Consider the following 20,813-nt stretch of genomic DNA (forward strand, 5'->3'; position numbering starts at 1 on the left):
TAAGTTGGAACCTTTTTCTACTTACTGTGCAAATTTCAGCCAATTCCATGATGCAACAAAACAGGTATACCCATTTTTTTCCTCTGTTCGGGACCTATCATCACTGCGACCAGTAATTTTGTAATGTCCCGTGCCCTTAGTTTAGTGCATGTCGTATTACTCCATCACTATTGAGAAATGATGAAGTATTCGGTTTTGATACAGTTGTTAGTCTTGCTTTCATCGCAAGGAATCGATTCTAATTGAAAGGTCCCGCTATTTATACCCTTCGGAGTGTTGGAACACACTCCAAAGGCGCGCCCCTTTGTCAGTCAAAATTGGATTCCTTAGCAACAAAATTAAGGTATGACACCGATAATGACCATGCATCAGAACCCTAGTCTTAACCAATTCAAACTAGGGAACAACGAATAGAAGATTAGGAATCACATAGATGAAGACTAACTAACTCATTTGTTCCATGTTTCAAGATCATCCTCGGTGGACAAAGTGGAGTCTTCTTACATCCCGTAACGTACCACGAAAAGGTGATCTACCCACGTTACGGGGCAGGTATACCCATGCAAACATTGCTATTCGTATGCCTGTTCGTAAAAATATAAACCGCACAAAGCGCGTTAGGCCCTCACCAAAAGTAAAGCAGGTGGTGTTCATTTGATACGCTAATAACTTTTTGGGGGTAACTCGGATTCACATTCGGTCTTGTGCCAAGATATTCCCAATTCACTAAAGGTTCTATATTTTGTACACGAAGAAAATCGACCAACTACAGCGCCACCTGGAGCCGCGATTGTGAAAGTGGCTAGTTCCCCCACACAGCAAAAAAATAATTTTGATATCACGTCAAAGTGGATGCACTACAATCATGTCGAAAATATGGTGTAATATTACTTGCTAAAAAGGACAAAATTATCATTAATACAATGCATGAACTGACATTACGCTGCTTTTACTGCATTTGTTTATTTATGTGGTCATAAAAATTACATGAAATTTTCGACATGATTGTAGTGCATCCACTTTGATGTGATATCAAAATTATTTTTTTGCTGTGCATACATATTGTCGATTTTCCTCATACAAGCTTCAAACCCTTTGAGCGAGGGGCTCCCGTGAACCAAATGATTTCAAATTATGGTAGGCCCACTTATTTTGCGCCGCGAGTCAGGTGACTCTCCATTTGAATAGCTCGCAAAATAAGGGGGATGGTATTTCTGACGCCCGAAACCACCATTTCAGGGGGTAGCGTTTGAAATTCCAGACTTTACTTTTTTTACTTTTTTGAAACACTCCACACGTTGATGTAAATCCAGACTTCAGACTACGGTTCGAACAGCAACAACAGTTGTTTTCTTCCATTCATGCAAACCATTCAATTTACTAACATAAATCGTATTGAGCAACCCTTTTTGATGTGCTGGAAAGTATCAGATTTAACAAGAATAATGTGTTCCTGTTTTAACTTTGCTAACTACCATTTGTGCGAATTTACACGATCGATAGAACGGAAACGATCTAGAGAGTGAAAATGAAATCATAAAAGCGTGACATTCCTATACAACCACCATTACCATCAACACCATCGTTGCACCTACGATGTCTGTCATATCCACATTTGATAGTTTTAATCACATATGTAGAGAACGGCAGTCATCCCAAATAGAAAGTGAATCAAATATTCTACATACATTTCCTCGCCGTGCAGTATGTGTCAGTTGGTTGTTGAACTCAATCAAAAGTGCATCATAAAATGAAGTGCCGGAAGCAAAGTGCAGTTTTTCGTTTTATTTCGATCGGTGCCGTATCCTTGCTAGTCATGCTTCAATTCACATATGGATTCAAATTAATTCAACCGTGGTCTGACGAAAAACCGGTGTGCAGTAACAATAATCACAGGCTGCTTTCGTTGTTCAATCTGCTTTGCAATGCAACCCAATCAACGTCCATTACCACCCGAGATGCTTGCTATGGGTGCTTTTTCCGGGCAGGAGTTCTTCCGGCCGGGCAGACTCAGTTAGCAGCAGTAAGCCAATGTGCAACGATTTATCTGATGAATAGCAACTACGCCCTGTGTGCAGCGTCATTAGCGGTAAGTAGTATTTCCTACCCGAAAAGTCCCGAGAAACAATTCCCAGGAAATTTACCAAACTTCACATTTCACAATTCACGGGAAACTAGTTTTACTTCCCGGGAAAAAGCTATTTTGTACAGAAATCAAGCTAAATATAAATTTGTATTACAAATTATCACACAACCGAGATAATTTACTTCGGGAAATTGAATGAACCTATCCAAAGGAGCCAACTACGGGGTGTTGGAGGAAACTGCAGGAAAAAGTCGAAAACTTTTTTTTCAATTTAACCTAGATGCTCCAGTTACTACAATAAATTACCAGACTTAATTGTTATGATATATATCTAAGTGTGTTTACATTGTTCCTGCTTGGAAGCAGGGTTTTTAAATCAGTATAACAATTGAAATCTTTAAACTAAAAACTAAAACTAAATCTTATCTAAGTATAAAGGGAATTAAACGTTGCAATTGAGGATTGCAAAGATTTTTGCCTGACATTATTAATTATTTTGTTGGACATTTGTTGTAAAGTCTCAACATTCGAAATTCTATGTACCTCGGTAGTACTGTACCAGGGAGGCAACTTCAAAATCATCTTCAGAACTTTGTTCTGAATCCCTTGAAGTGCTTTTTTCCTGGTAGTACAACAACTAGGTAGACCATATTGGCACAGCGTAAAGCATTACCGGTCTAAACATTTGTTTAGATATTAGAAGTTTATTCGTCAGGCAAAGTTTGGATTTCCTGATTATAAGAGGATACAAACATTTTATATATTTGTTTTTTTTTTTTTTATTATAGTCACTTTAACACTCTTGGGTCATTCGTGACTTGTCCGGGGGTGAGATTTGAACTCGTGACTTTGGCGTGAGAGGTATGGATGTTAACCACTACGCCGGGGTCGCCCCCCTTATATATTTGTTACATTTGGCTTGAATGCCCTCAATGTGATCTTTAAAAGTTAATTTTTGGTCAAGTACTAATCCAAGATATTTCACTTGGTTTGACCAGGAAATTAGAACTCCGTTCATAGTGGCTATGTGACTACTACTAGGTTTCAAAAACGAAGCTCTAGGCTAATGTGGAAATATTATAAGTTGAGTTTTGGAAGCGTTGGGAGATATCTTCCATTTTTGTAAATAAGAAGCGAAAATATCTAAACTTTTCTGCAGTCTACTGCAAATAACACGAAGAATTCTTCCTTTAGCAGAAATGCCTGTGTCATCAGCGAACAAAGATTTGTGGCAACCCTGAGGCAAATAAGAGAGGTCCGAAGTGAAAATGTTATACAATATAGGCCCAAGAATGCTACCCTGAGGCACTCCTGCTCTAACATGTAGTCGATCAAATATGGAATTTTGATAATTTACCTGCAGAGTTCTGTCAGTTAAATAATTTTGAACTAATTTCTTAATATAAAGTGGAAAATTAAACTTTTTCAATTTAGCAATTGCTTTTTCTATGTCAAGTTGAGTGGCCTTCAGATTTGTTTGAACGAATTAAATTGGTAACTATTAAGAGTTGATGAGTAGTTGAATGCCCATGGCGAAATCCAAACTGCTCATCTGCAAAAAGTTGAGTTCGTATTGATGTGAAGCATCATTCTATTTAAAATTATCTTTTCAAAAAGTTTACTTATTGAAGAAAGCAAACTTATTGGACGGTAGCTAGAAGCTTCAGCTGGATTTTTATCCGCCGCAACTTTTGCATTTTTCCATTTATCAGGAAAGTATGCCAAATGGAAACATCTGTTAAATAATTTTACCAAGAAAGACAAGGTACTCTCTGGGAGTTTTTTGGTGAGGAAATAGAAAATTCCATCATCAGCTGGAGCTTTCATATTATGAAACTTTTTAGTTATAGACCTTACTTCGTCCAAATCAGTCCCCTAGGAATCATCAAAAATATTTTCCCGAGAGAAAATATTCAGATAATCCCGAACAACCTGATTCTCAATAGGACTAGTAAGACCCAAACTGAAATTATGGGAACTCTCGAATTGCTTAGCAAGTTTCTGAGCTTTTTCCAAATTTGTGATCAAAATTTTACCACCTTCTTTAAGCGCTGGAATTGGCTTTTGAGGTTTTTTCAAAAATTTTGTAAGTTTCCAAAAGGGTTTGGAACTCGGGTCTTATTTAGAAACATTATTTTCAAAAGTTTTGTTCCTCAGGGCAGAGAATCGCTTTTTAATTTGTTTTTGTGAATCCCGCCAGATAACTTTCATGGCAGGATCACGTGTTCTTTGAAATTGTCTCCTACGGACATTTTTAAGACGGATCAAGAGCTGAAGATCATCGTCTATTATAATTGAATCGAATTTAACCTCGCATTTTGGTACTGAGGCAGCTCTTGCTTCAACTATAGAAGTAGTCAGAGATTCAAGAGCATAATTAATTTCATCTTTGGTTTGCAAAGGAATGTTTGGATCGAAGTTATATTCCATAAATGTTCGATATTGCTCCCAATCAGCCCTATGGTAATTGAAAGTAAAGCTGTTGGGATTAGAAATTATTTCTTGGGATATTTCAAAAGTTACTGGAAGGTGATCAGAACCGAAGTCAGCATGGGTAACCAATTGGCTACAAAGTTGACATGAATCAGTTAAGACCAAATCAATAGTTGAGGGATTTCTTGCTGAAAAGCATGTTGGGCGGCGTCAACCTCTTAGTTCGCCTTTTCGTCCACCTTAAATATTCATAGGTATTACAAGCATAGGTATTACACTAGCAACCCCGCAATCTGATGCTATCATAATTTTCAGAAATATCAGAAATGGTCACGAACCCCCAACATTTGCAAGAAAACTTGCTACTAAATCAAGTTATCTTTCAAATAAGTTACAAAATTGCATTTTTTAAAACAAATTTTAAATTCAGTCCTCTATATCCGTAATACGCGCGCGAGGCTTAAACCTTTGTGGACTGCTTTTTTTTAATCTACTACTATTACATTAGATATTAAAAATCCATCATCACCATTGTAGCGAACAAAATAGTGTTTACCGGGCTACAATAATTATTAAAAAGTCATTATGACAGCTATCCCAATCTCACTGGATAACTGTTCAAAAGATAGTTTTAACGTGTGAAATGCAGTGTCTTTTAAATTATCATTAATACTGTGCATGCACTGACATTACGCTGCTTTTTTTTTGTGGCCATAAAAATTACATGTGATTTTCGACATGATTGAAAGGCATCCTCTTGAATGTGATATTACAATTTATCTTTTGCTGCGTACGACTTCAGCCCAAAAGCTGTTTTGATTTTTGGACAAAACCAGGAGCAGAGCTGACAAATATAATTTTCCATGAAAGATCTCACGCGATATTTGCAGAGATAATTCTGTCACTATCATCAGATGAGAAAACGATGATAGAGATTTATTTCAAAATCTCATCGATTTTTTGTCATGATCAACGAATCCAAACACGTAAAGCAACCAACGATACAGACGAAACGGTTGCCACGACTACCATGACAAACTCGCTCTGTAACATAGCTCAATGGGAGTGGTAGTAGGATAATGATATATTACTTACCAGTTTTGTTGCAATATACGCGGATGAAGACATAACCTGATCTGAATCGAAAAAATACATAACAAAAATTTGCTCATTTCCTTCTACCTCCCCGAGTGAGCTGTGTCGCACGCAGGGCTGAAAAAATCACTAAAATTCATCAAAGTTCACTATGGATGAAAAATTCATTTCATAGAGAATGCTGGTGATTTTTTCATGATTTTTCAACCCTGGTCGCACGGGCTACTTGTCACAAAAAAAAGAAGAAGATTATATCATTATTGCTTTGTACTTCTAACATAGCGTTATCATTCCGCTCGTTAATCGCTTGTTATTTTGTCATTTGGAGATATTTTTGATTCCTTGTTCATGACAAAACGTGACAGTATTGTAAACATCACAATTACTAGCTCATTCATTGATATTAATGTGACTTGTACCGCGGAAATCTGAAAAATAAAATCTCTCTACCATTTACATACTGTTGCTTGCCTAAATTCATCTAAATCAGTTAGAAATGTTGATGTCGAAGCCATATGACAATTTTTCTTATGAATGTTACACACTACGAAAAAGACGTGTAAATTTCGGTTCCCTGAGACCGACACATGTAAGCGGCCTTCTTGACATAAGAATCAGTTAAAAGAAAAGAGAAAATCAATAATGCAGGTTCAGCTCGATTTCCGGTCTATGAATTGTCGTCGTACCTATACGCCCAAGTAACATTTTAAGTTTTATGAAATACTACAAAGCAACTATAAAACAACATTCATAAAACCTTGGCCAAGACTGCTTTGCCATTGATGCATCCACCAAAACCTCATTGATGCTAGAATCTGTCTAGTTGGCCCACTCTGGAGAAGGTTCTGAAGGGTATATCTTCGAAGCTCTTTAAGATTGATTTACTGCAAAATGGTTGTACGATAAATGCATTGAGATCCATTTCAAAACCGTATTTAAGCTACAATAAAAGCTATTTGGCAACAATTAAAACCATTATCCGAGCCTTTTTACCCTAGCTGCTTGCTAAGTTCACTAGAAAAACAACAATCAAGATAAAAAAGGATTAATAAATACCCTCCGATCTTATCAAAATAATTAAAATAAAAACTGATCGTATAAAAATCCTGCCGAATTTCCAAAATTATTAAATAGTTCTCATGAAGTGGCCTAGTTTTAGGTGCCATATAAAATTTGTTGTGAAATGTACGTGATAACATCGAAAAACTTGAGTCCGCCCACGGAAAACATCGATTTTACTAATTATTTAACATTAAGAAAAAAAAAATATATTCTTCAGATCGATCATTAAGGTTTGCCGAAATTTTTATTTCTCATGATTTTTGCATTCTAAATATTTTCTCATTGCTAAATTAACTAAAATAAAGTTATATGCAAGAAAATATAAATTGAAAATAATTGTAATATGGCGGAGGCATAAAAGTTAATTTTCATGGGCCATTTGTAAAAAAATATTTTGCTTTCAAGAAATCCTTAACAAATTCATAAGGGTTTGAAATGGCTTTTATGGAGAAAACTTGTAGACTGAATTGTATTTATCTAAGGCCATTTTGCTTGATCCTTACCCGTTCAGATTTATTGTTGCCTACAAAATGTTAAACGTCAAAGTTTGTTTATCTTTCGATAGTTGCGCTGAGCGATTCAGCGTTCTTTCAGGCGATTCTCTCTCGATGGCTTGGAAGCAGTTACTCAGAAAGTGTTCACAACATTTCGCATTTCACACAGCTGTAACCTCGATCATTACCAACAAGATCCCCTTCTTCCGGATGGTTCTGGAAGTGCACCATCAAACGATGCAGGAATGTACGGTTGAATTATTTTTTTTCCAAGTGATTACCTTTTCACCGAATAAAATCGCAGCTATGGATCGGAAACCAACTAGTGTCCGCTAACTGACAGCTTCAGTGGGTTGCTATCGGTACTGATGAAAGTTATTCCCATCTTCATCTATTCGCAAGGTCTGTTTTCAGACTGTTTTGACAATGTTTTATAAATTTGAGGACCACGCTCACTTCACTCTTCTCCACCAGATGCTCAGTCGTTGATGGTACCCGTTCCGCCGGACGTGCTGGTTATTCTAAAGAACTGAATTTTACTGAATTCAACTTCCCTTCGGTCGTTAGCATCGCTTGAATTTTTCCTCCAACTTCGTTTATCCTTCGAGATATCCTTGTCATAAATTTGGTTTTTATTCACTATGAGGATCCATCCTTAAACTTCAATTTGTAAACAGAGGAGATTTTATGATACACTTTTAAAAGCCGAAAAGGCAAAAATATATGCATTTTACTCTCATTTAAAACCAAATGGTTTTATGATTGCTTTAATAATGATAGAACATGTTTATAGAGTATTTTATCAAGACATTAATAAAAAAATTGCTAATGAAGTTTATGATTGATTTTTAGAATAGTTTTATGGTGGGATTGAGAACTACTTTAAACTTAATTTTAAAACAAGACAGTTTTTGACTTCTCGCCAGACTGTAAAAGGTTTTTAAAACAGCGAAAAGGTGAACTACTAAGCAGGAACGTTTTACACTGTGAAATGCTGTATTTAAACTGAATGGCTTATTCATTGCCATTATAAAACCATCATAAATCAGAGTGGATGCCAAATGATTGCAGAATAGTCACTTGGGCGTTCATGTCACCAAATTTTCGTATCCCGCGAAGAGCATCAGTATGATACATTTGCTCCAGCTGCGCGTAGAACATTTCAATCTTGTGATACTGCAGGTGAAGAAACGACCCTTGATTGTCAGTTTGCACATCCTCGCATTGATTTAATTGGCGTTAACGGCGACTCCGTAGCTCTTTACTCCTATGGTAAAATCCATAAGCAAACGTCAGACTGTGCGTGAAACATGGCAGACTTCGTACTATCGTTTCACTTCACTGACAAATCTTATATGAAACTGTCAATCTTTTCTAGAAGAGACAATTTTTCGGCGGTGCCGTCAACGTCAATAATACCCAGTCAGTCTTACTCAGTGCTACAATCCAGGTAGATGAAAATATCTCAGTATAGGTATACAAAGTTATGATCTTCATGTCAAAAAATTATATTCATAAGCGCAATATAAGAGGTAAATAATAGAAATAATATCTGAAATGTTTTCTTCCAATATCGTTCCAATAAAGGGTGTCCCAAATCAAATTGCATCACGGAAAAAACGCTGTAGAAAATTACATAGTTGACCGATCTTTTTCATACTTTCAGACAATAAAATATAAACCATTAGTAACCTTTGGCGTATTAATTTCTTTCAACTTCAATACCATAACCTTACACTCGCACCTTACGCTTAATTCCACTCATTAGGTTCTGTACAACATCTGGCTGCAGCTTCTTCTGTTCGGAAACCCACTTTTTCTTCATGTCTTCCTCAGATTTGAACTCCTTGGGATGCTTCCGTAGTGCCTGCTTCATAATAGCCCTGTATTTTTCGATGGTTCTTAGTACTTTTAGTACTACACTATGTTTGTTTTGATTCGCTATGAAAGTTTGACAGATAAAATGAGGGGTTCGTGGATTTTCCTATGTTTCGAGGGGTGCATCGATTAGCTTGGGACCGAAGATAGTACCAGAGCTGAGCCAAAAAGTTGAGCACGTTTCTTCGGGACCTACTAGTCTTAGAGTTACCTCTATGGTGGTACGCTGCATCGAGGATTGTCTTCACCAGCAAATGTTGCTCAACATGTTTGTTCACTGGTGTCGCTTGACCAAACTTGTCATCAGCATCGCTAAATGCCACATCATGACCTTCTATCGTTCCAAAGACCCGATAATTTATGAATACCACATCGATCATACTGTGCTTGATAGGGTGGGCCATGTGACCGATCTTGGCGTTGTGCTGGATTCGAAGCTCTCCTTCCATTCCTATTAAGCATCGATTATTTCTAAGGCAAACCGTCAACTTGGCTTTATCTCCAAAATTTCCAAGGACTTCACGGATCCACACTGTCTAAAAGCGCTATATTGTTCCATCGTGCGACCGATTCTAGAAAACACTTTACTCGTATGGGCTCCAAACGACGTTACATGGAACATAAGAATCGAGCGAGTCCAAAAAAAGGTTTTTTTTTTTTTTATAATGCGTTTATTTTTCCAGGCTCATTTGCTATAGCTTTGCGGAGCCCATATTCATTGATTAGATTACAAAATTACTTAAAACTAATGTTAGTAAAGCGGGGGCCGATTACTCGCGGCTATCTCGAGGTTAGGGGTAACAAATTGTAACAAATGGATGGCAGGGAAGGGATTGTGAACACAAGGTTTCGAGAGCAATGTGCTCTTGATCTCGAACTAAGCGACACTCTGATGAAAAAGACAAACATGGGGGTACACCGATGGGCAGCTAACAACTTAGGAGAACACAAGATGACACTAACTACTAAATCCTCAGATCTATCCGTTTTAAAAACACATAAATTAAATTCAAATAGTCGAGATCTCGGCTCGCCAAGACATCTCTAACGGGTATCGCGGGTTGTTTTCTTCGGGCCTTGAGGGATGTGGATAACTCAGATCTGGCAACACGGTGTAAGGTACACGACCAAACAACATGCTCGATATCGTGATAACCACTGCCACACGCACATAAATTGCTGCCTGAGAGCCCAATTCGATAGAAGTGCGAGTCTAACGAGCAGTGATTGGACATAAGCCTTGATATAACGCGTATAAAGTCGCGGCTCATGTCCAACCCTTTGAACCATGATTTGTTCGACACCTGTGGGAGAATAGAATGTAACCATCTTCCCAATTCACCATCATTCCATTTGTTTTGCCAACTGATGAGGACTTGCTGACGAGCAATGGAGAAAAATTCGTTGAAGGCGATTTGTCGCTCAAAAATATTGCCTTCCATAGCGCCCACCTTAGCCAACGAGTCCGCTTTCTCATTACCCGGAATTGAGCAATGAGATGGGACCCAAGCTAAGGTGATAGTATAGGAGCAGTTAGATAAAGCACTCAGTTTAGATCGTATTTCAGGCAGGAAATACGAGGAGTGCTTCATCGGCCTCATTGAACGAATAGCCTCCAATGAGCTAAGACTAACCGTAAAAATGAAATAATGGTCAGAAGGTAGTGAAGCAATTCGCTCTACTGCGTAAAATATAGCTGCGAGTTCCGCAACGTATACTGAGCATGGTTTCTGCAGTTTATAAGCGGCGCTATGAAATTGATTAAATACACCAAATCCAGTGGAAGCATTTATGGTTGACCCATCTGTGAAAAATCTTTTATCGTTACTTACATGGTGGTACTTGATTGCAAAAATTGAGGGAACAACCATCGACCGATGGTGATCTGGTATTCCATGGATTTCTTGCATCATGGTCAGATCAAAATTTACAGAGGAACTATAGAAGGCTTGAAAGCAATCACGATTGGAGATTAATGAAGAAGGGCCAACCTCCAGCGTCATGTACTCATAGTACAAACTCATGAACCTTGTTTGAGGATTTCTGTCGAGCAGCTTCTCAAAGTTTTCTATTACCAATGGGTTCATTACTTCACAACGGATGAGAAACCGGAAGGACAGTTCCGCGAAACGATCTGTCAGTGGGAGAACACCCGCGAGTACTTCGAGGCTCATCGTATGCGTCGAGTGCATACAGCCAAGCGCGATTCGGAGGCAACGGTATTGTGTGTGTGTTATGTGTTTTCGCCGCGGATTGAAAGCAGAAGCTACCGTACTCTAGGACAAGATGGTTGTTCGATACAACCTGATCAGATCTTCCGGGTGTGCTCCCCACCAAGTTCCAGTAATTGTACGAAGAAAATTAATTCTTTGCTGGCATTTTTGTTTCAGATACGCAATATGTTTTCCCCATGTGCATTTGGAATCGAACCAGACACCTAAATACTTGAAAGATATACTTTGAGTGATTGTTCTACCCTTTAGTTGAAGCTGTAACTGTGCAGGATGATGCTTCCTAGAAAAAAACGACCAACTCAGTTTTCTCCGGAGAGAATTCGATACCCAGCTTCATAGCCCAAGTAGACAAATTGTCTAAGGTATCTTGCAATGGTCCTTGCAGGTCCGGTGCACTTGGCCCTATAACGGACACAACCCCGTCATCTGCAAGCTGCCTTAGCGAGCAATTTTCATAAAGACAACCATCAATGTCTTTTACATAAAAATTATAAAGAAGGGGGCTTAAACATGAGCCCTGGGGGAGACCCATGTAACTAATTCGTGAAGTTGTCGAGTTTCCATGAGAAAAGCTCATATATTTCTCAGACAACAAGTTGCGTGGAGTTTATCCGAAAGGACATCGATACAATCAGAATCAAAAGCCCCCTTAATGTCCAAGAAAGCTGAACCCATTTGCTGTTTTTGCGCATAGGCCAGTTGAATTTCAGTTGAAAGCAACGCAAGACAGTCGCTCGTTCCTTTGCCTCTCCGAAATCCAAATTGCGTATCTGAAAGTAAACCATTCGACTCGACCCATTTGTCTAGACGAAAAAGAATCATTTTCTCCAACAATTTCCGTATACAGGACAGCATCGCGATGGGACGGTACGAGTTATAATCCGACGCGGGTTTACCGGGTTTTCGAATGGCGATAACTCTTACTTGCCTCCAGTCATCCGGAACAATGTTGTGCTCCAGAAATTGATTGAATAAGTTCAACAAGCGTCTCTTCGCGACGTCTGGGAGATTTTTAAGCAAGTTGAACTTGATTCTATCCATTCCAGGAGCTGAGTTGTTACATGAGAGGAGAGCAAGTGAGAATTCCACCATCGAAAACGGGGAATCTATTTCGTTACTACCCGACGGACGATCACGAACGTTGGTTTGAACCGACACCGAATCCGGGCAAACTTTCCGCGCGAAGCTGAATATCCAACTGTTTGAGTACTCCTTGTCTTCGTTGACCGATGATGACGCGTTTCGCATTCTCCTGCCGACATTCCAGAGTGTTCTCATGGAAGTCTCTCGCGACAACCCATCGACGAACCGACGCCAGTAACCGCGTTTTTTGGCTTTAATCAAGCCCTTAAAAGTTTTCTCGAGGTCGGTGTACCGCTCGAAATCCCCGACCTTGCCGTGTTTGCGGAACCGTTTAAACGCGGCGGACTTCTCGCTGTTCGCGTCGGTGCAATCCTTATCCCACCACGGAGTGGGAGGTCGCTTGCGAACGGAAACACCCGGAACACGTTTCGTCTGTGCTTGCAGCGCACAATCGATGATTAGACGCGCGAGAAAGGAGTACTCATCCAGTGGAGGAAGTGTTTCAACCGATTGACTGGCATCAATAACCGCGGACGCAAATTTTTGCCAGTCAATGTTTTTCGTAAGATCGTACGCGATGTCAACCGAGCGAGTAGAAGATGAACCATTGGTAATATAAATTTTGATTGGCAAGTGGTCACTACCGTAGGGATCTTGGATTACTTTCCACGAGCAATCCAACGATAGTGAACTCGAACAGAGGGAGAGGTCTAATCTACTTTCTCTTGCTGGAGGTTTGGCTACTCGTGTTACTTCCCCAGTGTTTAGAATTGTCATATTGAAGCTATCGCAAAGGTCGTATATCAACGTTGAGCGGTTGTCATCGTACAGTTCCCCCCAGCCTGTACCGTGGGAGTTAAAATCTCCTAATATCAACCGAGGCTCAGGTAAAACTGAGCAGATATCTGAGAAACCTTGGCGAGAAATCGCAGTTCTCGGAGGAAGATATACTGAGACAATACTGAGACTTTTACCTCGAACATTTACCTGACATGCAACTACTTCAATGCCTGTCACGGAAGGCAGATCGATTCTATAAAAGGAATGGAGTTTGTTGATCCCGAGAAGCACCCCTCCATACGAATCTGCTCGATCAAGGCGAATAATGTTAAAATCGTGGAAAGGAAGATTTGTGTCTGAAGAGAGCCATGTTTCACAAAGAGCAAATGCATCACAAAGTGAGGAGTGAACTAAAAATTTGAATGCGTCAAGTTTCGGTATAAGACTTCTACAGTTCCACTGCAGGACTGAGATCATATCCCCGCCTCATTTGGAGAATTATCCATCAAAGGATATGATCGATGCAAGGAAGGACCACTTGGAAGCTAGTTGCTTCAAAAGAGTTTTCACAATTGGAAGCACTAAATTAATAATGTTCCTCGTTGAGTCAGAGACATTGAATATATTGAAGATGCTCTCCACAATTCCAGAAAACGTGAACATGGGAGCATGTTCTTGCTGATTTTTCAGCTGTTCTTCTGGCTGAAAACATGGGATATCTGGGATTTTAGATGATCCCGGAAGTGGTGGAAAGTCCTTGTTAAAATTACAAGGTTTAAATCCCGGTGGTGGGGGTTTTGGTACATTTCCGCTACCTCTTAAATTTGTCAAGGTTGGTTGAGAGTCCAAACGAGAGGCCTTACGAGGTTTTTGGATGACGTTTGTTTTGCATCGCTTCCTCGGGTTGCCGTTAAAGACAAAGGGACGATCCTCACCAACCTCTGAATCAGAGCCCTGATCATCATCTGGCAGGAGGTGGAATGTGTTGTTGCATTTTTGGGTAGTTTGGGAAGATGAAGCGGTCATTTTCAAAATTTCTGCTAGTGAACGCTTAGAGCGAGCTTCCAATGACCGCTTAAGTTTTTCTCCCTGCTATTTGTACTTCGGGCAATCACTCAGAGCATGCGGAGTATCCTTGCAGTAAACACATTTTGGGGCAGCACCACAAGGACCTTCCGTATGCACCTCCCCACATTGATCGCAGCGCGGTTTGTTTGAGCAATAGTCTGCGGTGTGACCTAGTTTCTTGCATTTTAAGCAATTCATTACCCTCGGTACAAACAAGCGTACAGGTAGTCGAACCTTCCCAATTGTGACGTAGTCAGGTAATGCCGATCCTGAAAAGGTCACACGAAACGAGTCTGATAAGGTATACCTTTTTTTCGTGCCTATGAGCGACACTGACTGCAGTTGAATGCAGTCCAGTATCTTGACTCTTGGGAGGCAACGATTTTTGAAGATGCCGAAGGATTCAGCGTGCAAGAAATCTTCGCAAGTTAGACTCGCTTCGGTGACCACTCCTTCAATTTCTACATCACAACTGGGGACGTAGACTCGATATTCTATCGAAAAACGCTCGCATGCAACGATCTGGTTGGCCTGCTTCCGGTCGTCAACGGTAACTCGCAGTTTGTTTGGCGTCACCTTAAAAATGTCGGTAACGGCCGAGAAATGTGTTGTCAGATCTTTTGAAATCCGAGTAATATTCAAAGGTTTTTGTTTGGGCCGGAAAAATACAACCCACGGACCTTTCGAGTCATCAGGGTATGCCTTGTGGCGGGGGGTCGCAGAAGTTTTTGGGGGAACGGGTGGAGTAGGGGGAACAGGTAGACGAGGTGGCAATGGTGGAGAAGGGGGAGTAGGAGGAGAAGGAGGCAGTGGTTTGACACTCCCTTTAGGGTAGGCTCCAGTGTTTTTGTTGGTGAGCAAATCAAGTGATTCTTCAAGGATATCCATTTCCTCAGAAGAATCGAGCTTTTCAAATGAAGGAGACTTAATTGACTCATCATCTGAGATGTCAAACGACAATCCCCCGCCTTTATTTTTGTCATCCATTGCGGTGCCTTAAGGTATCACCGCAATGGAATGTATAGAAAACTTTGATGTTAATAATTCAAATATTTTCCTTGCCACAAATTTGAAATCAATCAATAATTAAAAATGAAAAAAAAAAAAGAAGTATATGGGATATAATCTACCGCACTCTAGGTAAATTGCTCAGCAAAAAAAAATAATAACAAAAACAAAAAAAAAACAAATAAAAACAAGGGAAACTAATGTATATAAATTAAATAATAAGCAAGAAAGGGTAAGCAACGCTGTAGGGGAATTAATCAGATCTTAAAAATCGGAAAACAAACCAAACAGAGAAAAAAAAAAAACTTCTGATGAAAAAAAAAAATTACTTATCTCTCTATACCGAGATGGCGCGTCTTCCCAACGGAGAAGAAATCCACTATGCGATGAAGCAGTGGGTATTCTATAGATGCAGGCAAAAACACGTGCTGGCTAACAAAAGGCCCGCTTGGATAGCCCGAATCTGTTTTTGTGTTGTAGGTACGGCTGATGACCTTGCTGTTGAACGATGCAAATGTGATGGTGCGATCGGATGATGGGATGACTCGGTTGATGGCGTTAAAGTTGGACGGGCGAACCTCCGGTCTCGCCGAGGCTGTTGCTTCCAGAGTAGAGCGTCTTGGTCCGCTAGTGGCACTTTTTGCTTTAGTCACACCAGCAGGGGAGTGGATCAAAAAAACCCCGTTCGGGGAAAAAATCCAATGTACAGAGCGCAGAAAAAAAAAACTTGTGACGGTGGAGAGTAGCACAAAGTGAACTTGATCAGCCGAACGTTCGACAAGGAAAAAAAAAAAAAAAAAAAGATTCATAAGACTTGCTCTCAGGAATCTACCATGGCGTGATCCGTCTAACCTTCCAGCGTATCCCGCTAGATGTCGTCTGCTTGGTCTTGAAACGCTTGATCGAAGACGAAAATTACAACAAGCTACGTTTATCGTTAAATTACTCAACGGTGACGTCGTTGCTCCTATCTTCTATCGCTCCTTGACTTCCGTGCTTCAGGTAGGATATTACGTCAGCGGTCCCTGATGCAGCCGGGATTTCATCGTACTCTGTATGGTTATAACCAGCTTATATCTGCAATGGTTCGTTTTTTTTGCATCGGTTGAATCCACGTTCAAGTTTGGTATGTCAACGCCTCAATTTGTAAATAAAGTAAGAAGATTGAACATAATTCAGATATTCATTAATACTATTTGTCAGATGATTTACTTAACAATAAATAAATAAATAAATAAACAGAGGAAGCAGACGACTCTTCTGTAGACACTCCTTGAGGTAGATCTCCCCGTTTTCAGTCCCGGTAGTCACGAACGGCGTACTCCGTTTGCCACATGAGCAGATCGCTTGCCAAATCATGTATTTCTTGGCAAACTTTGAAAGTTTCTGCTTCCTTACTTCCTCCGGAACATCAAACATGTGCTGGGCGGCGAAGAACAGTAGCCCTGGAAGCTGCCGGAAGTCCGCCTTGACGTAAGTCTCATCATCCATGATGAGACAATGAGGCTTCGTCAGCATTTGGGTGAACGGTTTCCGGGCCCGTGACTTTCCCACCGTATTTTACCATTCGTCACGATTTGCAGCCTTCTGTACTTTGTACGTATGCATTTCCTCCCAGTCGTTGGCTCTCTGAACGAAAGACTTGGACATATTCAACTTTTTGGCCACATCTCTGACCGAAGCATTGGGATTCCGCTTAAACGCTGATCCTGATCACTAATAGAACATCCATTCTGATCGCATTTCTCTACAGCGTTTTTTTCCGTGATGCAATTTGATGTGGGGCACCCTTTAGCAAATTAAGTATTTACAAAGTATAAAAGTTTAGGAATTTGTTTGATATGTAAACATCGGGATTTGTTTTTTAAAAGGGCATTCGGCTAGTTTTCTTCTTGATAATTTACCTCTTTATAATGAGAGAGAGAAGGATTAGTAATTTCCATTTAATTCCACTACCTTATTTGCTTATCCTTGACAGATACGCGTATTTCGTCTACAATGTGCAGACTTCTTCAGTGTCTTGTACTAATACTCGACTATTAGTACAAGACACTGAAGAAGTCTGCACATTGTAGACGAAATACGCGTATCTGTCAACGATAAGCAAATAACGTAGTGGAATTAAATGGAAATTACTAATCCTTCTCTCTCTCATTATACAGGTATTCCACTAAGACGCCCACATTCACCAGGATTTACCTCTTGGTCATCCATATCAACTTTAGATATCAATAGTAAAGATTCTACCTGGGAAAGCCGGCCCCCTTCTCATTGGTGGTGCCACAGCTCTTGGTAGAAGCTAGCCGTTTGATGCCCGGTTTTCCAGATCTTCTTCTCGAGTTCCAGCAGCGCAACGACTTCAAAAATGTGGGATTGAAGCTCGTCGTTAATAAACCAATCATAAGACAGAAAATCAAAAGACAGAAAATCAAAAGGCTTGCACTTCTGTGTACCGAGATTCAAATCATAGTAGACCAGAAGATGACAGTCTCGGGAGACTGGTTAGGTTTGGTTAGTTTTTAATCATGGGCTACCTCGGGAAACTGTACAATCCCCAGTCGATAAATTTATTGAATTATTAATTATCCAGCTTACTTACGAAAAAATATACTTTCACAGGCAATCGTCACCGGAATGCGACCAACGACCGCTCCCGCATATGGGACAAACTGTTATACTGGATATTGCGAGTTTGTCCGGTGCGTTCGCCGAGAAAACGCCAACTCGCTAATCAATCAATGCATCCTACAAACGCTTGCCAACAAGGATCTCAACGTTGAGTCCCAACGCGTTGGCTTCTACGTTAATGCAACGTCGTGTATTCTTGCGCGAACCCGATGTGATACATACAACCCAATCACCGGCGAACTTCAAACCCCTTACGGGACTAACACTCCACTGGGTATAAGAAACGTGGACATCCTGTCGAATGCTCTTCAAATATCACCTATTGGCGACATCCGAGTGGTTACTTTCCCAACAAAGATTATTTCAGCGGACCTGTTCTGTTCAAGTCGAACCTTTCTCGATCAATCAACATTTGGAGATTCAACGTGTTAGAATAAGAGTATCTCGAAGACTGCGGGCTATGTCATCGTTATTTAAGCAAGATTCCAGTGTGTCAGTTTTTATTCAAGATTATTTTATTCACATTCCTTTTTACAATTTCCCTTTTTTTTCGGTAAAATCTGTCAATTTCATAAGATTCACTGTTTGCTTAAGGAAAAATCCCAAAAATTGCCTACATTTCATATACATGTCCTACGAATTTTTCTTCCACATTAAAGGTAGCAGCCATTACGGCTACCATACAAGAAAAATAGCGACATAAACTCAAAGAGGGAAAGGAAGGATAATGTAACATAATAGAGCTAAATGGTTGTATTGCCCTCCAGCGATTGCTTGTATTGCTTTGCTTAAACCCTTCACAAATAATAAGAAAAAACTAGATTACATATGCGTTGGATTTTTCCTCCAGGTGGCGGTTCTCCCCATTGCTGTTCGTTTTTTTTACAATGAGTTGGAATGTATACTTTTCCAAATTGAAAGGACCACTTAGATGACAGAATCCTCATTATATTTAAGTGTTACTTTTGTTATTAAGTCTATGGTTTCTTTTTTGCAAATAGCTTTACATTGTTCTTCTTCCCTAAAAACAGGTTTTTTCGCCTACGTTTTTCTTCTTTAAAGTTAGCATATAAAAAGTTCTAAGAAAAAACTATCCTCGATATAAAGAGAAAGAAAAAAATGTTTCATCACAGTTCAATAATTGTTGTTTTTTTTTCTTCGCATGGAAACTATTGATTGCTGATTGGTGGGGTTATGTACTTCTTTATCACCACAGATTCTCCATTTTGTTTTTTTGTTTTTTTTTCGTTTTTATTAGCAGTCAAAAAGGAGAAGTGGTACAAATTCGGGGTTATTGTATATTGCATTTTGTTTGTGTTTTGACTTGGACTAACTGAAAGTTGAAAAACAATAACTAACGAAAAAAAAATTGAGCAAATTAGATTCAGTTGAATGTAATGTTTACATAGACAACAGGAGGCGGGTTACATTTCACCACTCCACAGGGGTGCGCTTAACTAGATAAGAAGCCTTATACACAACAGATTAAGGTGAAAGAAGGATTTGTTTAGGAGATGGTTGTCTTTTTCAAGTGCAAAGCTACAACAGATAGGTGAGTAGAATGCTTGAAAGGGAGTGAGGCAACCACAAGCTGTCAATTTGAAAGTTCAATTTGACAGAACGGTGGTAAGAGTTACGGTATTCATCCGCTTTGTCAGCGTTTAATTTAGGTTGCACTTCTAGCCAGCGCCATTTTGTTCCTATAGTAAAGGGACCGAACCATACGAAAGATTTTTATTTTACTTTTGGAAAATGGTAATAGTCAGTGGTGCCGGGGTGTACACAAAAGTGTTGATTTTGGTCTTTTGGTGAAAACAATCCCGCATACATTGTCAACAATGGACTAGATTCCAAAAGTGATGTTTAGCATAATTCGGTCCGGGACGGTTTGCAGGGACGTAATTTGTATATCTTCACCGCTTAAAATACACAAACCGATACATTAAATTATGAAAAACGTACACAGAGTGGATGATTGTATGCGTTTGTGCATGCGCTCTCATATAAATTAATGATATCTAAGTATAAAAACCTACCGGATAAGCCCTAGCCTCGCTTAAACTTAAGTACGAGCAGTGTTATCACCAAGAAGATAGCAATCCATGAAATAGTGGCTATAAAGCCCAAATACACATCCTCATCCAATATGCTCCAGCCACGGGTTAAGATAGATCGCAGGGACGATGTGGCCAGTGTTAGCGGTAGACACAGAGACACGTACCGTAATACCACTGGCATGCCTTCAATTGGCCAAATGACACCGGACAGCAACAGTGTTGGGTAGAATGAACCTAACGCCAACTGAATGGCATTTCGTTCTAGTTCGCAGATGGCTGAAATCACGAACCCGAAGCACATTCCACACAAACCCTGAAGAATGGTGAGCATGACGATCCATATGATTTCTCCATTGTTCGTTACTCCAAAGACCACAATCATAAAGAGCAGTACCAGCGCCGTTTGACCACACATCACTACAAACTGTGTCACTACGTGAGAAAACAGGATTTCGAAAGGAGTAACACCAGCAACCCACGATCGATCCAGCAGACCCTCAGTTCTCTCGATAATCAGCGCAGATGATGTCAGTGCAACGGCCAAGAAGAAAACGATTCTAAAATGGAACATCATGAAGTCACTCTTTTATGGTCATAGAAATGGACTACTCACGTCAGGATCACACCAGGCGCAACGAAATCCGTAAAGGAAGGATCATTGGTTCCGTAAATGGGGTCCTTAAACTGAATCGGAACATCTCCTAGTTTGGGATTATTGTCACAAACGCGTAGCAGCTCCTGTGCAAACTCCCGATAGGCTACCTGTAGATCCCGATTCAACATTATACCGATCTGTTGGTTAGACATGTCAAGCCACACTCGGATTTCCGATTGATCTAGAGTTTCGTCGTCAGCGTCCCGACCTTGAATCAATACATAAAAACACGTTATAAATGTATCCTGAACC

At 39.9% G+C, this 20,813-nt stretch overlaps 2 protein-coding genes across 3 annotated transcripts in view; one reads left to right on the forward strand and one right to left on the reverse strand.

The window, feature by feature from the left end:
* Positions 1-1,731: 1,731 nt before the first annotated feature.
* Positions 1,732-18,286, forward strand: LOC135698490 (uncharacterized). Its single transcript, XM_065218496.1, has 2 exons — positions 1,732-2,089; positions 17,841-18,286. The coding sequence occupies exons 1-2, from the start codon at positions 1,751-1,753 to the stop codon at positions 18,279-18,281; spliced, it is 780 nt and encodes a 259-aa protein (XP_065074568.1). The 5' UTR covers positions 1,732-1,750; the 3' UTR covers positions 18,282-18,286.
* Positions 18,287-18,952: 666 nt separating this feature from the next.
* The window catches only part of snu (snustorr), a 247,798-nt gene continuing 245,937 nt past the window's right edge, over positions 18,953-20,813 (reverse strand). For both annotated transcript variants that reach the window (XM_065218487.1, XM_065218488.1), the window contains 2 exons: positions 20,520-20,769; positions 18,953-20,463 (listed from right to left, as the gene is read on the reverse strand). In XM_065218487.1, coding sequence (XP_065074559.1) covers positions 19,896-20,463; positions 20,520-20,769 — 818 coding nt within the window. In that variant the 3' untranslated portion in view covers positions 18,953-19,895. The remainder of the gene's footprint in view (positions 20,464-20,519; positions 20,770-20,813) is intronic.

The sequence above is a fragment of the Ochlerotatus camptorhynchus genome, unplaced genomic scaffold (genome assembly GCF_037179485.1).
Source record: "Ochlerotatus camptorhynchus isolate MF236.1 unplaced genomic scaffold, CSIRO-AGI_Acam_v1.1 ptg000087l, whole genome shotgun sequence".
Classification (NCBI taxonomy): domain Eukaryota; kingdom Metazoa; phylum Arthropoda; class Insecta; order Diptera; family Culicidae; genus Ochlerotatus; species Ochlerotatus camptorhynchus.

Bases quoted from the DNA above. Each gene is read 5' to 3' on its own strand.
- LOC135698490 (XM_065218496.1), top strand. From the start codon at position 1,751: ATGAAGTGCCGGAAGCAAAGTGCAGTTTTTCGTTTTATTTCGATCGGT. The intron at 2,090-17,840 runs GTAAGTAGTATT...ATACTTTCACAG, and splicing joins TGTGTGCAGCGTCATTAGCG to GCAATCGTCACCGGAATGCG.